The sequence below is a fragment of the Medicago truncatula genome, chromosome 6 (assembly GCF_003473485.1).
Source record: "Medicago truncatula cultivar Jemalong A17 chromosome 6, MtrunA17r5.0-ANR, whole genome shotgun sequence".
Classification (NCBI taxonomy): domain Eukaryota; kingdom Viridiplantae; phylum Streptophyta; class Magnoliopsida; order Fabales; family Fabaceae; genus Medicago; species Medicago truncatula.
In genome coordinates, this window is record NC_053047.1 from 1,306,967 (window position 1) to 1,328,961 (window position 21,995).

The 21,995-nt window shown below is 30.6% G+C and overlaps 2 protein-coding genes across 2 annotated transcripts; both read left to right on the forward strand.

The window, feature by feature from the left end:
• The first annotated feature begins 774 nt into the window (after positions 1-774).
• On the forward strand, positions 775-8,755 carry LOC11434893 (probable phospholipid-transporting ATPase 8). Its single transcript, XM_003618226.4, has 11 exons — positions 775-1,758; positions 2,569-3,932; positions 4,179-4,289; positions 4,579-4,855; positions 5,313-5,401; positions 5,692-5,800; positions 5,874-6,101; positions 6,193-6,318; positions 6,958-7,056; positions 7,175-7,366; positions 7,940-8,755. Exons 1-11 carry the CDS (start codon positions 1,366-1,368, stop codon positions 8,531-8,533), a joined length of 3,582 nt encoding a protein of 1,193 aa, XP_003618274.1. The 5' UTR covers positions 775-1,365; the 3' UTR covers positions 8,534-8,755.
• An 11,083-nt stretch (positions 8,756-19,838) lies between these two features.
• Positions 19,839-21,022, forward strand: LOC11425315 (uncharacterized). Its single transcript, XM_003618228.4, has one exon. The coding sequence runs from the start codon at positions 19,892-19,894 to the stop codon at positions 20,789-20,791; it is 900 nt and encodes a 299-aa protein (XP_003618276.1). The 5' UTR covers positions 19,839-19,891; the 3' UTR covers positions 20,792-21,022.
• The last annotated feature ends 973 nt before the right edge of the window (positions 21,023-21,995 follow it).

Genomic DNA, 21,995 nt, shown 5'->3' on the forward strand with positions numbered 1-21,995 from the left:
ATTCTTGGTTGATATATAGTTATAATCATCATAATTTTATAACATATTTTGACCTCTATGTTGATTTATCAACAAAAAAAATTGTTAAAAGAACTCAAAACAAGTAATAACTTTATATAATAACCAATATTTCAAGAGCACCTTTAGTAAATTATTTTATAATGCGGAGTGATTCAATCTCTTCTTTCCAATCACATCATTCTTAGAAAAACCGCAATTTTTAAATTTGGTTAAGTGACAAATCTCAAATTAAGAAGTCCAACATAATCCTGAGTCGGCTCTTATACATATCCATTGATATACTACAATCATATCTTGCCTTTTTTTGTGTCATCCATCAATCTTAAAATAAGTGTTTGTGTATATCCGTAAAGTATCTCATACGTATCCAATAAAAAAGAGTATAATACGTTAGAAAGAAAGAGATAGAAAAAAACAAGATGTTTGATTGTCCGTATAAATTTAGAGGTGATTATTTATTAGATCTAATCACTAGAGATGACTGCATAATAAAAAATAAATTTACAAAAATACCCTCTAATCATACTTCCTTCATTTCATATATTTTGGTGAAATATTAATTTGTTTTAAATTATTTATTATTATTATTTTAATAACAACAATAAACTATTAAAGGTGTGTTTCCAATAATATAATATCTTTGTCCCTTAGTACATATTTGTCTTTGCATCTCAATAAACTCTATATAAAATAATCTTTATATTATTGACCTTATTGATTGCATTGATTACATTCACCTGTATAGTACCTTTTTCCTGTTTTGGTCTCTTTCTCTCACTTTGATGAATTCATAGAAATTATTATGATGAAGTGAAAATAGTACTAACCATCTTAATAGTATAGTACTAGTATCTGTTATTTCTAATCTATCAATGTTTTTTATGTCTCTTTCATTCATTTTATTCACTTGCTTACACAAACGGCAACCTTAACTACTATACTTACTCACACCAACTTATTCTTCTCTCTCTCTCTACACAATTCTCTTCATCAACCATCAAGTAAGAGACACCTTCACCCTTCATTTAGAGCAAGGAATTCTTTTAATCCCATTATACCCTTTACAACTCATAGTTCTTAGTTCTTACCTTTGTGTTTTGTTTTTTAGTTGGAATTTATATAAGGTTTATGTTTTAGTAGGGATCATAGGTTTATGTTTGGTTTTTTTCACATTAATTATATGTACAAATTTTTAGGTGGAGGGGTTGGCCTAATTTTGTTTCTTTTTTCTTTTTGACTTTGGTGTTGAAAATTTGATCTTTGTGATTAGTGTTTCTTTGATGATTCCAATGAAAATTAGAAGATCATTTAGAATTTTTAGTTGAAAAAAAAAGAAGGAAAAAAATGCCTCAAGGTGGAAAAAAGAGGATACATTTTAGCAAACTATATTCATTTTCATGTTTCAAATCATCATATAGAGATGGTCATTCACAAATTGGAAAAAAAGGGTATTCAAGAGTTGTTCATTGCAATGATGCTGATAATTTTGAAGCAATTCAGTTGAAATATGGTGGAAATTATGTTTCAACTACCAAGTATACAGCATTTAATTTTATACCTAAGTCTTTGTTTGAACAATTCAGAAGAGTTGCAAATATCTACTTTCTTGTTGTTGCTTGTGTTTCTTTTAGTCCTTTAGCACCTTATACAGCTTTAAGTATTGCTGCACCTTTGGTGGCTGTTATTGGTGCTACTATGGCTAAAGAAGCTGTGGAAGATTGGAGAAGGAGAACACAGGTACTGTTTCAATTTTTCTTTTCTTTAATGCCCTTAGGTCTTGTTTGGATAAACAATTTATTTAACTGCTTATCATATAAGGGCTTATCTGTTTTCATATAAGCTATAAGCTGTTTTCATATGTTATCCTGGAGAGCTTATGGAAATAAGCTGAAAAACAACGTAAGGACATGTCATAAGCTGTTTTAAGAAGTCCTCCCAAACAATCTCATAAGTAGTAATGTCTGTAGATAAGCTTAAATAAGTCAATTCAAACAGATTCTTAATTGACCCTCCTCCTAGTGGTAGTTTCTGTAAAGGTTTACATTTGAATATGTCCTATAAAATTGTAGTATATACTCAATTGGTGAAATCATGCCTTTATGAACTAGTTTGCAGTTGTGGCTTTAAGTAGAAAGTTATGAGTAGGTAGGTAGTATTGCTGATGTAATTTGTTGGTACTAATGCAGTTTTCAATGTTAATTATTTTGTATGGTGGAATCAAGCTTTTATTAAGAATATCAATTATGATCTTGATGCTTCTTATGGAATATTAGGTTGGAAACTAGGCTTAATATCTTTATTATCTTACAATGCAGAAAAGTTCAAAAATGATTCTAGGAAACTAATTAAGTGTTGCTTTATGCCGAAGTAACTTATGCGTACCATATTTATGTGTCTTTTTGTTTTCATTTTCTGTTGATAATTTGCTTTGGATATGCTTCAACTTTGTCCTGTTACGAGTCACAATTTTCAATCGTATCTTTCAATCTTTAGTTCTAGACAGTTTTCTTTTTCATTGATAAATGCCATTTTCGATCGGTTCTTCAGGATATAGAGGCGAACAACAGAAAGGTTCAGGTATATGGGAAAAACCATACATTTGTGGAGACAAGATGGAAGAAACTTCGTGTCGGTGATGTGATTAAAGTGTACAAGGATGAATACTTTCCTTCTGATCTTCTTCTGCTTTCGTCAAGCTATGAGGACGGTGTTTGCTACGTTGAAACAATGAATCTTGATGGAGAAACTAATCTAAAACTAAAGCAAGCCTTGGAAGCGACAACTCGTCTTAACGATGAAAAATCTCTGCAAAGGTTTAGGGCTATGGTCAAATGTGAGGATCCTAATGAAAATCTATACTCATTTATTGGAACTTTTGAGTATGAAGGTGAAGAACATCCTCTTTCGTTGCAACAGATCCTTTTAAGAGATTCTAAGCTGAGAAATACAGAATATATATGTGGTGTTGTCATCTTCACCGGTCATGACACGAAAGTGATGCAGAATTCTGTTGATCCTCCATCAAAAAGGAGCAAAATTGAGAGAAAAATGGATAAGATAATTTACATTCTCTTTAGTACCTTGGTTTTGATATCCTTTATCGGATCTATGTTTTTCGGTGTCGATACCGAAAATGATATTAATAATGATGGAAGTTACAGAAGATGGTATCTTCATCCGGACGAAACAACCGTATATTACGATCCTAAAAGGGCAGGCCTTGCTTCGATTCTTCATTTTTTGACTGCCCTTATGTTGTATGGATATCTGATTCCAATATCACTTTATGTGTCGATAGAAATTGTGAAAGTTCTTCAGACTATTTTCATCAACCAAGATCAAGAAATGTATTATGAAGAATCAGATAGGCCGGCTCATGCGCGGACATCTAATTTGAATGAAGAACTTGGTCAAGTTGATACCATATTGTCTGACAAGACCGGTACGTTGACATGTAACTCCATGGAGTTTGTCAAATGTTCAATAGGGGGTGTTCAGTATGGCCGTGGTATTACGGAAGTGGAGAAGGCACTTGCTAGGAGAGCGAAAAACGGGGAATCTGAAGGTGATGCTTATTCATCTGATTTCGTGAATGAGAGTAGCGATGTTGTGGACTCTCAGAAGACAGTTAAGGGCTTTAACTTTAAAGATGAACGAATAATGAATGGACAATGGATTAATGAACCACATCCGGACATCATAGAGAAATTCTTTCGAGTTTTAGCCATATGTCATACAGCTATTCCTGATGTAGATAAATCGTCGGGAGAAATTTCCTATGAAGCCGAGTCACCGGATGAAGCCGCATTTGTCATAGCTGCAAGGGAGCTTGGTTTTGAGTTTTTCGTTAGGACACAAACAAGTATTTCGTTGCATGAATTGAATCATGAAAGCGGAAAAAAGGTTGACAGGTTGGCTAAATCCTTTTACCATGTTTGATATAACATCACTGATAAGCCTGCGTTATGTTAACTTCTATCAATAGGCTTGAACTTTGAACCTGTTTGATATTTTGATCCATAATCTGGCATACTAAGAAAAAATAATTTAAAATATTTTTGAAAATCTTTTATGTATCTATATTGTAATTTTTGCACATGCTCATTCTTTTTGAATTTTTTGTTTAATTATTTATTGTTGACTTCTTTGATGAGTAGAGTGTACCAGCTTCTGCATGTCTTAGAGTTCAGCAGTTCGCGCAAAAGAATGTCAGTGATAGTGAGGAACGAGGAAAATAAGATATTGCTCCTATGCAAGGGTGCAGACAGGTTTCAATTGCTATCCACATTTTTTTATTGGGTTAAATATATTTTGAGTCAATAATTTTCCTCCCTCTAAACATTTTGTTCAGTTTTCGTCCCTATTTTTATTAGTCCATAAAAAAGTAGTACTTTAGTCCCTGGTCGATGAAGTTTCAACAATTTTTGTGTAGGGACTAAACTTGAAATATTCTGAATTTTATAGGGACTAAAAATATATTTAACCAATATTTTGATATGACGGAATTGTTAAGTGTAAGTTGCACGTTATGATTGCAAATTCTGTATTTCCATGCAGTGTGATGTTTGAAAGGCTCTCACAATACGGAAGAGAGTTTGAAGCCGAAACTAATAATCATATCAAAAGATATTCCGAGGCAGGTTTAAGAACTCTTGTAATCACGTACCGTGAACTTGGCGAAGAAGAGTATAAGCAGTGGGAAAAGGAGTTCTCGAAGGCCAAAACCTCTTTAGCAGCAGACCGAGATGCACTTGTGGATGCAGCTGCTGACAAGATGGAAAGAGATTTGATACTTCTTGGAGCTACAGCAGTTGAGGATAGACTTCAAAAAGGGGTTAGTATAAAATTTCATTCGAGTATTTTTACCTCGGGATGATGAAATATGATTGAACGTCTAATTAAAACTTACTTGCATTATCAATGTCAATATATAGTTATTAAACTCAGTTTATGCATTGCGATAATTAAATAGAAGTTTCTTACACACACACACACGAAAGAACTCAAGATTCAGGCATAGATAATAACAGAAAATATTAGTATAGCAGATCCAGTTCTAAAGAAAACAAATAAGTAAACCGCACAGAAGACCACAAGCGGTTGATCACGGAGTTTGGCCAATTGTGCCTACGTCCCTGACAACAAAGTGTCTGCTTTAGTTTTTCGGTTATGCAACTGCCTTAATATAAAATATGAGTCATACTCAACAAAATAAATCCAATATTACTTAACAACGTTAATTATGTGCTTGATTAGTCAATGAAGTTAGCTTTGTTTACTTAAAAATACAGGTTCCTGAATGTATCGAAAAGCTTGCTAAGGCAGGAATCAAGTTATGGGTATTGACTGGGGACAAAATGGAAACTGCCGTCAACATAGGGTACTTCAACAAGGCTTATTCTGCTTTCTATTTCTAATAAATGTTGTCAAATAGAGGCTATAGTGACACTACAATGTAGCGGAATTTCAACAAATTGCTATTGTTCTGCTTCTGCCATACGTGATTTAGTGCAAAGTACTACTCTCCGATAGCAGCTACAACAGAACTATAGTATTGTAACATAGCAAAATTTGAACAAGCCGCTGTTTGTTGCGATCTGTGATTGACAACACTGGAACTTTCTAGGGAAGTTTATTAAGTTGATACTAATTGCCCCTCCCTTTTGACAGGTATGCTTGTAGTTTACTTAGACAAGATATGAAACAAATAGTGATCACTCTTGATTCATCTGATATCATATCAATAGAGAAACAAGGGGACAAGGAGGCTCTAGCGAAGGTACACAACCTTGCGGGTTTTTGCATCCAATTTTCTCTCATTATTTTCGATCTTTGATACAATGATTGCTTAGGCCTCTCGTGAAAGCATCGAGAAGCAAATTAATGAGGGAATCTTACAAATCGAGTCAACAAAAGAGAGTTCCGACACAGCAAAGGAAATTTCTTCACTTGCCTTGATAATTGATGGGAGGTCATTGGAGTACTCCCTCAACAACGCTTTGGAGAAACCATTCTTTAAGTTGGCTAGTAATTGTGCTTCTGTCATATGTTGCCGGTCTTCACCAAAACAGAAAGCTCGTGTGAGTATTTAGGATGTGCTATTTGAATTTTTTTCCGTAAAAATAATGGAAATTTCTTGTATATAATCACATCAGCCAAAAAAATATGCAGGTTACAAAATTGGTGAAGTTGGAAACCGGGAAAACAACTTTATCTATTGGTGATGGTGCAAATGACGTTGGTATGCTTCAGGAAGCTGATATTGGAGTTGGAATTAGTGGTGCTGAAGGGATGCAGGTCAAACATATATTTTCTTGAATTTATTTCGATTGTTCTATTTGAGTATAAATAGTCCTTTAGGTCCTTAAATGTTTCACATGCTGTCACTATAGTGACACTACCTCACACATTTGAGGATCAAGATGACTACTTACTCCGTCTCTGTGATATTTATCGGTTCTTGAAATAGTCATATCCCCCATGTCTACAGAAAGTTAAGAAGTTGAAAATCATTTTTAACTTAACTCAATCTACCATGTCCTCACGCACATATGTTCTTAACTCTTTTGTGATCTTCTACGTGTCGTCTTCTTAATATGTAAAATTAGTGAAAAATTTCAATCATACATAATCAACCTAGTCATCAAACTTATGAGTTCAACATATAAACTAGTTTTAGACTAATTTCGAATCATACTCTACCATTTTGATGCTCTAGATTCTAGATGGATGTACGTGTAAAACTAGTTCAAACTGTCCGTGTGTAGCTATTAAACTCTGATTATCATCAAGTAACAAATAGAATTGTTAAGTGGTTCAGCTGATCCATCTAAATCATCAAATGTTTTATTTCTCAATTATGTTCTTCTTTTCTTAAATAAAACCTTAACATAGTAAGTATATTATTTTGAAAAAAATACTATTTGTTGTCTACAGGCTGTAATGGCAAGTGATTATTCAATCGGACAATTCCGTTTTCTAGAGCGTTTGTTGTTGGTGCATGGCCATTGGTGTTATAGAAGAATATCAATGATGGTAAAATCATGCATCCAAATAAATCTGTGTTTGTGAATATATCATGTATGTTATTATTTAGGAAACTTGATCCGCAAGAAACTTGGTCACTGATATCTTGTTTTATTTGCTGATGCAGATATGTTACTTTTTCTATAAAAACATTGCATTTGGATTTACCCTTTTTTGGTTTGAAGCATATGCTTCATTCTCCGGTCAAGCCGCTTACAACGATTGGTATATGTCATGTTACAATGTGTTCTTTACCTCACTACCAGTAATCGCTCTAGGTGTTTTTGATCAGGATGTTTCTGCCAGACTTTGCCAAAAGGTACTAAATTTTCATTCTTTAATTTTCATTCCATAATTAAGGAACCCTTGGTAGATATGTACAATTTTTATTTCCGTAAGTCAAGAGCATTTAGTACTAAAAATGTCATTAAATAATGATATAGGTAAATTTTAATCAATCTGAAATTTGTTTCTCACACATTTAACTTGTTCGGATTTTACTTGTTTGAGTTTATTTACTGACATAAACACTTGCGATATGTCCATAAGCTGTTTTCTTCTTATTTTGGTAAGCTTCCTAGGATAGTTTATCAAATCAACTAATAACTTATATGAAAATAGCTTTACTTTATTTTATCTATTGTTGAAATAAGATATATATATATATATATATATATATATATATATATATATATATATATATATATAAGCACTTACATGATATGCGTTTATAGCATAAAACACTTAATTGTGTTGTTTATCCAAATAAAAGATACATATGATTGAACGTCCCTTATATAACATTTTTACATTGTCAATGTGTAGTTATTAAATTTCGTAATTACTTGAAATCCAAGAAACCTTGTGCTAATCAAACTATTTTTATATACAGCACCCGTTTCTATATCTAGAAGGTGTAGAGAACACCCTCTTCAGCTGGACTCGGATTATCGGCTGGATGTTGAACGGATTCCTTAGTTCCTTGCTAATCTTCTTCTTAACCACAAATTCCGTCTTAAATCAAGCCTTCAGAAAAGACGGTCAAGTGGTAGATTTCGAAATACTCGGTGTCATAATGTATACTTGCGCAATTTGGGTTGTGAATTGCCAAATGGCACTTTCAATCAACTACTTCACTTGGATCCAACATTTTTTCATTTGGGGTAGTATTGTCCTTTGGTATGTGTTCTTGGTGGTTTATGGTTATATATCTCCAACCATATCTACAACAGCTTATAGGGTATTTGTGGAAGCATGTGCTCCTAGTCTTTTATATTGGTTAGTTACCCTTTTTATTGTTGTTTGTGTTCTTTTACCATATTTTTCTTATAGAGCTTTTCAAAGTAGGTTTCTACCAATGTATCATGATATAATACAAAGAAAACAAGTAGAAGGGTCTGAATTTGAGATTTCTGATGAGTTACCTAGACAAGTTCAAGGTAAACTAATACATTTGAGAGAAAGATTGAAGCAAAGGGAACCTTGAAATATGTAAAATGTAAATATGGTTTGAAACTTACATTCTTGGAAGTGGAATTGTATTTGGTTTGTTGCTTAGTTTGAAAGTGATATTCATTTAGTGAGCATTGGAAATAGCTTTTTTTAGAGTTTATTTCATTATTTTTATTTATTTTTACATTTGACGTAGATTAGCTATGTAAAGGTTGTATATATTGTTGGAATTTGTTAATGGAAGCAGATATACATAGTTTGATTTATGCTTTGTGTGTGTGTGTGTGTGTGTGATCTTATCATGTGGAGGAAGTTTTGTAAACAACTTTTTTTTTCTTAACCATTCGGTTCACAAAGAATACGGTTATGATAATTCAAAGTTTGACCGAGAAGTAAGTAAAGTCTTATTAAATATTGTACCAGTAAATTATCGTAGGAGATAACAATGATAATGAGCTTTCTTCAATATAAAATGATAAGAGAAATAAAAATTATGATTAGTTTATCTAATAAGAAATAGAGTGAAATTAAAATTTTGGAAGCAGAACCTATGGTTATTTAAGTTGGGTAGAAATAGGCAAATAGCAATGAAGTTAGGTTAAAAGAGAATAATAAACATTTTTTTTTACTTGGTTGTGGAAAGAAAATAGAAAGACAAAAAATAATAATGTGGGCTTTAGAGTGAAGCTCCGGTGTAGTGCTACCCACACCCCTCTTTTGCTATCAACATCCATTCCTTTAATGTAATTTATATAATCCAAAGTGCTCATCCGTCTACACTAAGTAAACACATCTCTTATCAACAAGTAATACATTTGAAATTTATGAGTTTGTTTATTTTGTAAAAATATTTTCTATTTTCATTAAGAAACTCTTGATGTGATCAATTGCCTGCATTTTCTAGACATAATGAAATTTTCTAAACTATTTTTATTATTTATAGAAATGCACCATTCGCAAATAGCATTTTATCTTTTCTCTATCAAATTTATCATAAATTTCTTCTAAAGTGAACAATTTATAGAGGGCGGAATATGTTCATCGTATACATTTAATTATCATTTTTTGTTCTGAGGAACATACCAGCATTACTCACACACATACACACTTAGTGTTGAGAAATGAGAAATTAAAAATTTGAGTTGTACTTATGAGACTAAGTTTAATCTTATAATCCACACATCTAATCTTTTATATAATTTGAGATGTACTTGCCGGACCAAGTTTAATCTTCTTTACTAATTTTTTCATCAATTTGGACTCCAACTATTCCAAGTTTCTAGAGCTGGTCCTCGTGACGTGGTTTGCACTAAGTGAAAAAATCATGTGGAAATTAATGCTTGCATTTTCATTTGTTCTTTTAGCAAAAAATGACCACTAGGATCATATCTAGAGAGTGAGAGAAAAAAACTAGGATAAAATATAGTAAAAATTGAACATAAATGTTTTGCGAGAGGAAAAGCAAATTCAACCCTAAAATTAAATGGTGATTTTAGATTTCTAATTGGATAATTAATTATATATTTAATTAATTGATAATTAATCAAATATTTAGTTCAACAATTTCAAAAGGGCTTTTGCTGCAGTTAAGTTTGATATTGCAATTTAAGAAACACAAAGTTTATGGAGACTATACCTTTGGCCATGATGCACTATTAAGAGACAAATTACAAACCCTGTTATTTTATGTTTGTAGTACTTTTATAAGAAGAATTTCATTTTTTTTCTCAGTTGTATGGATCTAAAATGGCCTTGTATAAGTGAGGAATTGACTATATTATAGCCATCTTTATATGTTTTACTAATGATCACTAAATGTTTCAGTAAAATATCTAGTTCTGAACTATGAAAATGAATTGTTTTGTTGTAAATGTTCTATGATAAGTGTTGTGGTTATGTTTTTGGATTTACAGGTCACAATAATGTATCTTTCTAACCTTCTCAAATCTCCTCGCCTTGCTCGGATATTCTATGTTGCTTCATACCGAGCAATTCTTCCCAAGACCCAACAATCACATGTAGTAGATATTTCATTCCTTGCTACACTTTGGTTTAATATTTTGTGCATAGATAATATGCTATTAGGGGTTTGTTTTTAATTTCATCATCATTTGATTTGTTTTTTTGAATTAAAAATGACCCTAGTTGTGCTTTTCTGTTTAGCTTAAGCCTTTTATTTTCTCCATTAACGTGTTGGGTTACATTTCTCTAATGTTTTCACCTTAATATTGCCTTTCTTTTTAGCTTTAGCCTTTTGCTCTCTCTATTAACTTGTTGGGTTACATTTCTCTTATGTTTTCATCCAAATTATAGAAAATTGAAAAAACCACAAAAATTTAAAGATGACAAATAAAAAAAATTGTCTTTCGTTTCGTTTTAAATCTGACGATCAATTTTATTTTTGGTCTTTAATTTCCGTATTTATTTCAACTTTTTCTCAGAGTGTAAAGGAAACTAATAATGTTAATATCTCCTTAAAAAAAATAATGTTATATCATTCCATAGTATGGTAGCTCAATTAAGAGGTATTTTTATTTGAAAAGGTCAAAATAAAATATATTACTAAAAACAAACAAACTCTCCAACACAAGATGTATTCGAAGAGAATGTCTCAAAAGAGTTTAACTTACAATAGAATCTCAATGTGCTATTAGGTAATATGTGTCAGTGATGAAGTTTTTAACTTTTGATGCCACAAATTCATGAGGCTGATAGTGGGTTAGTGAGGTTAACAAACAATATGGGGAGGCTGCATGGGAAAATTCTACCATATGCCCACTATGACAAATCCAGCCATCATATTACATTAATTATATACTAATATTAATAATTTGCAATGAGCAATAGGGTGGCTAGCTAATGTTAATAAACATTTATTTAGTTTATAATGAGGGTTTATGCTCGTATACATATAGAAATGGAGCTCTTTTTTAAAGATTTGGGGGTTGAACAAATATTTGTGATTTATCATTATTCAGTAGTTTTGTGATCATTACTAGTTTACTAGAGTGTAAGGCGGCTGCATGCACGTGCAGAGTCCCACCATTGATTTTTTTTGGGTACATTTTTATTTTATTTATAACCTATTGAAATTAGAGTGTTTGATGAATCGTTTCAACGTATTTCCAAAGAAAAATATCGAATATATGTACTTGATAAATAACTTTTTGTTAGAACAGTTTCTGTATATAATGTAATGATTTTATTTGAAGAATTTTTTTTTTTATTAAAGGAAAAGAAAGTACTAAAAACAAGCAAACTAGTCACTTCTAAAGAGTTAGCCTACGAAGTTCGGGAGAACTAATTGCGTGGGAGGAGAACTCCACATTTCTATTGCCCCAAACTTAACTAGACAATCTTAATTAAAAAGCTCTGCATTTTCTACAATTTGTTTCCTCGTAGTCTCTACATTTTTTACCCTAACAATGACTTAATTAATTTCCCTTACAAAAATATGTCTTCATTAATTTCTAAACCAATAATAATAGTTTTCAAATATTACTAATGAATCTCCAAAATTTTGACTATAAATATCAGTGTCCTACATCAGAAGGGTAGAAAGTCGTCACCAATTAGGTGTGCAATAAGTTGATAGAGTAACAAAATAACAATCAACCAATAAATAAATAAAATTAGGATGTTTATTTTATCCATAGGCAACTCGTTATGTGAATCAATCAGCACTGTCGTCACATAAAATTATTTTAATACATAGCTAGTTTATGGTTTATATAATATATAGTTGATTATTATTATATAGATGATCAACATGTCTGTGTCAGCATTCTAATTAGGGTCTCCTCTAAGTTTGCTGTCCAAGCAATGTTGCATTATATATTGAATTATTAATTGTTTTTCTTCCCCAAGAAATATCATGTTTCAATCAAAAGTTATTCTCTTAAACGTGACAAATCCACTAAAATATATCTACGTCTGCGTATTTAATATTTGATATCTTAAATTAAGATAATATTTTGAAAACTAAATAAAATAATCTATTTTTCTTTTAGACAGGCTGATAATATTTTTTCTTAAACAAGTTAATATGGAAGAGACTATGTTTCATTCAAGTGTTTTTTTTAAATGGTTTAAGTGAGCTGGATTTCAAGAACTCATTTGAACTGTAACGTATTTTAACATTCAACAAACGTTAACAAAAATTCTAATATATCATTCATTAAAGAGTGCATCACGTTTGTAACAAAAGTTGAATCCACACTATCTTACAAATGACAAATATTTTATCAACAAAATTATTGTTTGATTACTTCATTCAAGTACTTTTTGATAAAGAGTAATAATCTAAAACTTTCATTATTATAACTCAAAAATATAATATTCATGCAATTTGTCTCATTCATTCACGTCAACCCTGGCGTTTTTTTAATATATAAAATATATTGATACAACATGAACTGGATTTTTGCTTCTAGAAAATATCCATGATTTGGGCCATAAGCAAGCATGCATTATTAATGTGGATTCTAGAATGAGTCGATCAAGACTTAAAATCAAATACTTTTTAATGGTGTAACAAAACAAAAAAAAAAAAAAAACATTTTAATGGAAGCTGCCAGGAAAAAATTGGTGGATTAATCGGTTGTTAGTGGAACTATACTTTATTTTTTCATCATTACATTTAGCTAAATTCTTTGGACTTACTTTCCGACTTAACGCTTGACATGTTTTTTTTTTACAATATTATTGTACTTAGTTTTTCATTTGTTAGAGAAAAATTTACGTGATTCAATTTTAGATAGTTTATTAGGATATGAAGAGATTTTAAGATTCAGAGAGCGTTTACAACTAAAGAGACTTTCACATTGATCACGAAAGTTAAACTCAAGTCATTATGAGGTATGGATCGACGCCCCATACATACCAATTAAATAAACTTTGGTTTGGCCTAATATTAATTAGAGATGCTGTTTTACAAGAATGGCTCCACGAAGTTCTTATGGGTAGGTACCATGCCCATGAATCGTGGGACGTGCTATACACTGTACGTAATATACACACTCATATAATCCACAAAAGAAGGGATTTTTGTTTTTTCTTTTGATTTATGTGGGTAGCATGGGATGGAATATAGATTATAAAACTTAGATATAGTGCAAAAAGTATATTTTAGGTATGAGAAATGATATTTGAACAATTATTTTTTGACAACTTTCTCTCCGATATTTACATTATCTTTTTATTTTCTCTCTCTCGATTACTTTGATTTTTGTGTCACTATCTAAATTCTTTTGTATAATTTAGTTGTATAAGAAGTTGTCACAATAAAGGATTGTTCAAATAACATTGCTCTTTAGATATTGTAAACTTAAAGCATACCAAATTTAATTCTTAGTACTGAATTCAAGAATAATTGTGCGTTTTAAATTAATAGAGAGGAAGAAAAAGAAAAACGTTGGCCCTTGGTGATCAATCTCATGACTCCTATTATGCAGTGAGTTAAAAAAAAAAACACAAGTTACTGCTATCAAACCACTCCGATTATGATCAAAATATCCAATTTTATGTGACTGATGTGCGTTAAAAGTTTAACATTGAATGCAATAATATCCGTACATAAGTTATGCTCGATCCAAATTCTAAGATTAGGTCCCAATAAATTTGATACTAGAATCAACATGCCATGAACATATGATGTTAAGCTATCATATGACATGTGAAAAAGATGTTATTACATGGAAGATTTAATTTAAATGTACTTTATTAATTGTTTATACTAACCGTAAATCAAATTTAATATATTTACTAAACAGTATTTTTCTCTTCTCTTTCCCTAAAAAAAAAAGTATTTTTCTATTCTATATATTTTTTTCATGGGTCAAAGACAAATTTGTTATCTTTCAAAGTATTCAAGTAATTAATTATACGTTCAATTCATTTTCCCATTCTTTTGTTTACTAGTAGTATTATTATGGGTAAAAGAATGACTGGATAGAGAAAGAACCTACATACATTTATGAGTAAAGACTTCCATTACATGAAGTCAAGATTGTAAACTACTTAGATGCAACTTTTCTAGATGTGACATGGCTGCGAAAGTGATAATTAAATCCTAATATATGCACTTCAAATGTATGCACTTCATAACTAGATTTATTTATTGTGGTAGTTGTGGATATTTTAGTTTTTTTTTTTTTTTTTTTCGTTTGGTTCAAGTTTGAGTATGAATATATTAGATTTGATAGAATGATATGGATGTAAACAAGGCATGCTTGTCCGCCAGAAGTCCATAGTTAAGCTAACTAAATGTTTGAGTATGAATATATTAGATTTGAGCTTATGAATTATAATTTATAATTTATAAGTTCTTATAATTAAAAAGGAAATGCTAATTTGTGCACTTAGGATACAAAATAAAGATTTTAAAATAGAATTAAATTATAAATATTGTATTGAAAATATAAGTTTTTAAGGTTATAAATGCACAATTTTCAATGCTAAATTTTTTTATTTAAATTCTTATGTTGTGCCCTTAGGACACAATTTTCATTTTTACACGAGTTCATAGCTTATTCTCATGAGCTTATAATGTTTTTTGATAAGTTAATTCAAGTATCTTATTACTTGTCACTTTTTATCTTCATTTTACCCGCTACAATCTTAATTGAAAATATATTAATTAAATTAATATTTTATGTCATTTCATATTTATAAGTTATTTCAACCGTTAATTTTATCAAACACTACAAAATCAATAAGTTAGTTTGTTTGTAATCAATTATAAATTAGCTTATAAGTCACATATTATAAACTCTTATGCTATAAGCTAGTTTACCAAATATCAACTATTTTTTTTACCAAACAAAGCCTAAAACAATTTGTAAATAAACAATATCAATAAAAAAATAATTTAGATAAATAATACACCCTCGTAAATACAATTCAAATAGCTAACAAATAATGTTAGGAAAGAAAGAAAAAGAAAAAAAAAAAGATAATTTATAATATAGGCTATAGTAAGAAGTATATGACACATGTGATTGATCATCCAAACAATAAGGTAATTTCATGTCTAATACTTCACATAGTTGTTAAAGTAGTACTAGTCATGTCGTCAAACGCTAACATGGACGAGTTGTACACGTGAAGGCTATAGGCATGAACCAGCTATGTCTATCTTCACGTGTATTTCTCCATGTTAGCAGCTCCATTAAGTCGGATACGAAGTTGAGAGACTGACCAAAATCGAGCAAATTGAATTAGTTTACATAGAATTCATTATACATACAAATTTACAGTCGAGGTCTTAAGTTTATAGAAACTTATCCACCAGTGCCAACAGTTGTTTCATCATATAGATATTCAAAGTACGTACCCCCCCATCCACCAATGTCCATCCAATTAATTTAAACGTACTGTAGTAATCAAATCTAGAAACAATATGTAGCGTTACATATTATGGTAGATGTATCACACATATACACAAGAATATAACCTAAAATTTATATCACATTGCTATTGGTTGAGACTTTCCATTACCCTAAAAAGCCATAGCCATTTATTTTCCAACAACTGTTTCTTCCCATCTTATAAACCACAACTTTCACAAAGTAAAACGTTTTTTTTGTTCTTGATAATAATACAGTAAAACGTTATTTTCATAATTATGCCTTTCCATTTGTCAAAAAATAATAATGTCTTTTTCAAGTGCAAGACACTTTGCACCAAATTAGTATACAAGCAAAACGAAATATTTGTTTGAACAAAAAAAGGGCTTTGTTGGTGTGTGTGACAAGTCAATGCAAAATGTGTCAACATAAATCAAACACAAATGGTTGAAGATAAAGAAAAAAGGAAAAAAAAAACCTAAAATAAGAAGGGTTCACTTTGCCACATGTACGTACAATTGCATGTGCAAACAAGATTTACACATTTGTCATCAAGTGGTGTGAACCAAATAGGCAAGAAAAAAAATACTTAATTATTGAATTAAATAATAATAATTGGATATTAAATATAAATGTACAGAGAATCCCCAATTAATGAAGTATCTCATAACATATTAAGTGCTAATATATGCACTTCATAACCAAATTTTTATTTATTGTGGTAGTTGTGGATATTTTAGTTTTTTTTTTTTTTTTTTTTTTTTTTTCCATTTGGTTCAAGTTTGAGAAGGATTCTATTAAATTTGATAGAATGATAGGGATGTAAACAAGGCATGCTGTCCACCAGAAGTCCATAGTTAAGCAAACTAAATGTTTGTTTAGTAAGACATATGATTAAGCTTATGACTTATAATTTATAAGTTCGTATGATTAAAAACAACTTGTTTTTAATAATACAGTAAAACGTTATTTTCATAATAATGCCTTTTCATTTGTCAAAAAATAATTAAGTATTATTTCCATCTTCTAGATATAACAGCCACTTTCTTCTTTTATTATTATTTCTCCTTAGATGGAGTACCTCATAAGTCATAACATTTTTAATGGTACTCACTTTTTTTCATGTTCATTGGGATCACCCAATCCGATATGTTCTGGGGAAAAATTGGTTAGCCAGTAATTATTTCATTCTAGATGAATATAACTATGTGCTGACCAAAAAAAAAAAAAAAAAGAATATAACTATGTGTTTGGTAAAATAAATAAGTTAGCTTATAGCTTGTTAGAATAGCTTATAAGCTTATTATGATAGAATAAGTTGTGTTTGGTAAAAAGTTTTTTCAATTAATTTATAGCGTTTTTTGAAAAGCTATTTCAAGTAGATTTTGAGTTTATAGCTGGTAATTTTTTATATTTTCTTCCAATTTTAACCTTTGATATCCTTTTTTATTTTAAAAAAAAACTACCCACTCAAGAAAAAGAAACTACCCACGTTGTGCTTATATTTTTTACGGTTGTTGCGTTATTTGATTTTTTTTTTCTTTAATATTCCTTTTTTTTTTTGAAAGAATTTAATGTTCCTGTTTGTTTTTATTTTTGAAGGATAATGTTCATGTTTGTTGAAATATTGTTTTAGGTTTGAATTTTTTATACGGTCTCATTCAATCAAATTCATATATACATTTTTTCATTATTTTTTATTTAAAAATGTTTACCAATTTACACAAAAAGAAATAAATATCCATACAAAGATCCCCTAAATAAATGATAAAGAAGTGATTTTTTTTTTTATTAAAGATAATCTCAATTAGATTCATATATCACATTTATCATTTTAAAGATAAAAAAAACTTTGAAATAAATTAAAATTGTTATAATAAATAATATTAGTTAAAAATGTTTATAAATATAATTTATAACATATTAAATATATGTCCTTAAAAAAATATTAAACATATGTGTACTTTTATGTCATTTTATATTTATCAGTTATTTCAAAAGCTAATTTTACCAAATACTTTTATTTCAACTGATTAGTTTTTCAGTTATAAGCTTTCAGTTATCAGTCATCAGCTAACTTATAACTTAATTTTACCAAACACACAAAAAAAAATGTATTTATGTTGGAACAAAAAAGATTAAAAAATAATTTTAATATGTTGGAACAAAAAAAGGGTTTTGTTGGTGTGTGCGACAAGTCAAAGACAAATGGTTGATATATGAACGATTCTTATATGGGCACAAATCAAAATCAAATTTATTTGGACACAAAACAAATTGTTGAAGATCAAGAAGGAAGAAAAAAAAACTAAAATAAGAAGGGTTCACTTTGCCACAAGTACAATGGCATGTGCAAACAAGATTTACACATTTTTCATCAAGTGATGTGAACCAATTAATAGGCAAGAAAAAAAATACTTAATTGACAATTAAATAATAATAATTGGATATTAAATATAAACGTACAGAGAATCTCCAATATATATTTTCCACCTTCTAGATATAACAGCCACTTTATTCTTTTATTATTATTTCTCCTTAAATGGAGTACCTCATAACATTTTTAATGGTACTCACTTTTTTTTTTTCCTGTCCATTGGGATCACCCAATCCCATATGTTCTGGAAAACAAATTTGTTAGCTAGTAATTAACTCATTCTAGATGAATCTTATTTTAATATACAGGTCATTTAAATATCAAAATGGAAAATAAAATAAAAAAAAGTATTTAAACATAAAAAAGCCATTTCCAAATTTTAAAGAGTATAATATAAGTATCAAAACCGAATCTATTTATGTTCGTGTACAAAGTACAAAAGAAACAAAATTAAACCAAAATTGGTTGGTTCGATTAATAAAGAGTTGATTCATGTTTTTCAAAGAAGAAATAGTTCAACTTTCACTGTCCATCTCAAGATTTAGTTAGTAGATGATATATAAATATGATAGTCAATAGTTTATGAGCCTTCAAGTTTACCTTGACTCCGATGAAACTTTTGAACTAAATTTTCTACCGTTACATCGGGATATTGTAACAAATATGAACGGTCTAGCCTCAAACAGAAAATCAAGATCTTCGACGGCAAGAAACGTATGAAATTCCTGTAAGCCTCCTAGAACTCTAGAACACAACTCCTTTTAAACTTATTTTTACTTAATATATTTTAGTTACCAAATTTTTCACTTGCGTGTAACATTGATAAACACGCACAAAAATTTTCATTAACGATTAACACTAACCGATATTCGTCATGTATATAAGAAACACGGAACCATTAATTGTATACTTATAAACCCATATCCCGCATCACTTTGATTATACATTTTAAATAAGTAAAGAATTTGAGGTTCAAACTCTTATCATCAACTTATTGTAATGTGGTGGTGTAAACCACATAGACTACTCTTTAATGTTTGGCTTAATTACTCTTTTGGTCCCTTAACTTATTTTTTGGTTTCGTTTTGATTCCTTAACTATTAAAAGTTTCGTTTCAGTCCCATAACTTATTTTTGGGTTTTCTTTTGGTCCCTTAACTATTAAAAGTTTCGTTTTGGCCTCTTAACTTATTTTTTGGTTACGTTTTGGTCCCTTAACTTATTTTTTTGTTTCATTTTGGTCCCTTAACTCTAATACATTCATCCTAACATAAAGGACCAAAGTGGTTGACGGAGGAAGAGTTAAGGGACCAAAACGAAACCAAAAAGTAAGTTAAAGGACCAAAATGAAACTTTTAATAGTTAAGAGACCAAAACGAAACCAAAAAATAAGTTAAAAGACCAAAAGAGTAATTAAGCCTTAATGTTTTTATTTATTGAAAAAGAAATACAAAGTGTCATGCCGTCATCCATGATATGATAGTATGATTATTTAATTAATAAAACTATAATGTATTTTTAATTGTATAATGTTCAAGTCACATCACACGTTGGCTGCTCTTTCTAACTTCCTTCATACACTCAACCTCGTATACTATAAATACCACAAACCAAGTCAAATTTTCATAAACAAAAAACAAAAACTCATCAAAACATAACAAAAAACAAAAATGCAAAATCAACAACAGAACGAAGAAACTTCTTCAACAATGGACTCATTTTTGTGTCCAAGTTTCAGTACTTATTCTTCAAATAACATAAACGACGTCGTTCAAAAAGTCACTAATGAAAACGACACTTCAAACACTCAAAACGACAACGACGATTTCGAATTCGTCGCTTTTCACAATCACCGCCGCAACGACGTTTTCCCGATCTTCAACCACGACGGCAACGAGAGAAGAAACTCTGACGCGGCGGAGATTTCTAATTCATTGAAGAAATTACTGATCGGAGATGAGAAACAACGAAATCATGACGGCGGCGGAAGAAGAAGAAACTCTGATGTGGCGGAGATTTCGAATTCGTTGAAGAAACTGTTTATCGGAAATGAGAAAGAGGAACGGAACCGTGTACCTTCGTCAGAGTTGGAAGACGATCTGGATTCGATTCCAGCGGAGACGTATTGTTTGTGGACACCGAATTCATCTCCGATGAATTCTCCGAAATCGCCGATTACTTCTCCGGTGGCCTCACCAATGAATTCTCTCTGCAAGTGCAAGAAAAGCAATTCAACTGGTTCATCTTCGAGTTCTTCATCATCTTCTCGATGGAAGTTTCTGAGCTTACTCCGGCGAAGCAAAAGCGACGGAAAAGAGTCTTTGAATTTATTAACTCCGGTGAAAAAGGAGAATTTAAAGAAGCTGAATAGTGGTGAAAAAAACGTTGCCGGAAAAAAGATTCCGGTAACGGAGAAGAAAACTCCGGCGACAGTGTCGGCGATGGAAGTGTTTTATAGAAGAAAGAAAGAGTCGAGGGTAAAATCGTATTTACCATATAAGAAAGAGTTAATTGGGTTTAGTGTTGGTTTTAATGCTAATATTGGAAGAGGTTTTCCTCTTCATGTTTGATTAATTATTAAATCTGATTTGTAACTATTCCTAGATTAGGACTATAGGTTAATTTTGAGGTTTTAATTTGTAATATAATTTAAGTTTTGGAGTAGGAAAAAGTTTGAATAGTTTTATTTTTGGATTTTGATATTAGATTTTTAGTAAATTCTATGATGTTTAAGTGAGACAAATTTTGTATTATGTTGTTTCTACCATTGAATCTAATATAATATGATGAGTCTTATCGAACGAATAATTAGGGTGTAGGTCAAAATTAACATTACGATCGTAGAATGAAATATAATAGTTTTAAGGTGAAGTGTTACATTACATGTCTTGCATCATGTAGATATTGTGCAAGATTTGCGATTGAATCAAATGTAATACGGTGTGTTTATTGATTGAGTAATTTGTGCGTAGTACAAAATTAACATTATGATAAGAGAGTGAACATAATGTTTGTGTGTGCTGCAGATTGTGGGTATCTCTGATGTGTGTTTTTAAGGTGTTGTGTGGCTGCATTTAAGGGAGGAGCTCATTCTGTTAAAGGCAAATTTTCTGATGTTTATACTTTTGAATTTGTGATGGGGTTGAATTGAAGCTTTGTAACTAGTGTAGTAGTGTTTGGTGTAATCATGTGTGATCATTTTGTTGACTGTAACTTGGCAAACAATGACCCCATTAGTCATTCGATTGGAATTACCCCGTTTGGCGCAATTTGATCAATTTGAATTACAGGCATCAAATGACAGTTTTTTACTTTGAGGTTGTTTTGTGCAGAAGGCATCAAATGGTGTTTTTGGGATTTAAATCGCAGTTTTGCTCTTTCATGAGGTAGGATGGTATCATAACTATAGCTCGGGTTGGTTTTGAGTAGATTCTGATGCGATACTTCAAGAGGATGCATGTGATTTAAACAACTGCTCCTATTTTGTTACATATATACAATTTTGTTTTTATATGGGTGTCAAATATGTTGTCGATTTTTATTTGTTCAAATAACATTCCTCCCCAAGGAGGCATGCCGGATCATCATTTTGAAAGCTATTGTGGTGTGGATCATACTTTGTTTGTCTTTCAAAACTGTGGTGGTAGGATTCTTTATGCCTTAGTACAGGACTGATGTTTGATTAGGGTGTGTGTATTGCTTGTAATGTTCTCACTTGGTTAGTTCAATTTGTATTACTACCTGGTGCTTTAAATTGTTGGTTTTTTCTTTTTT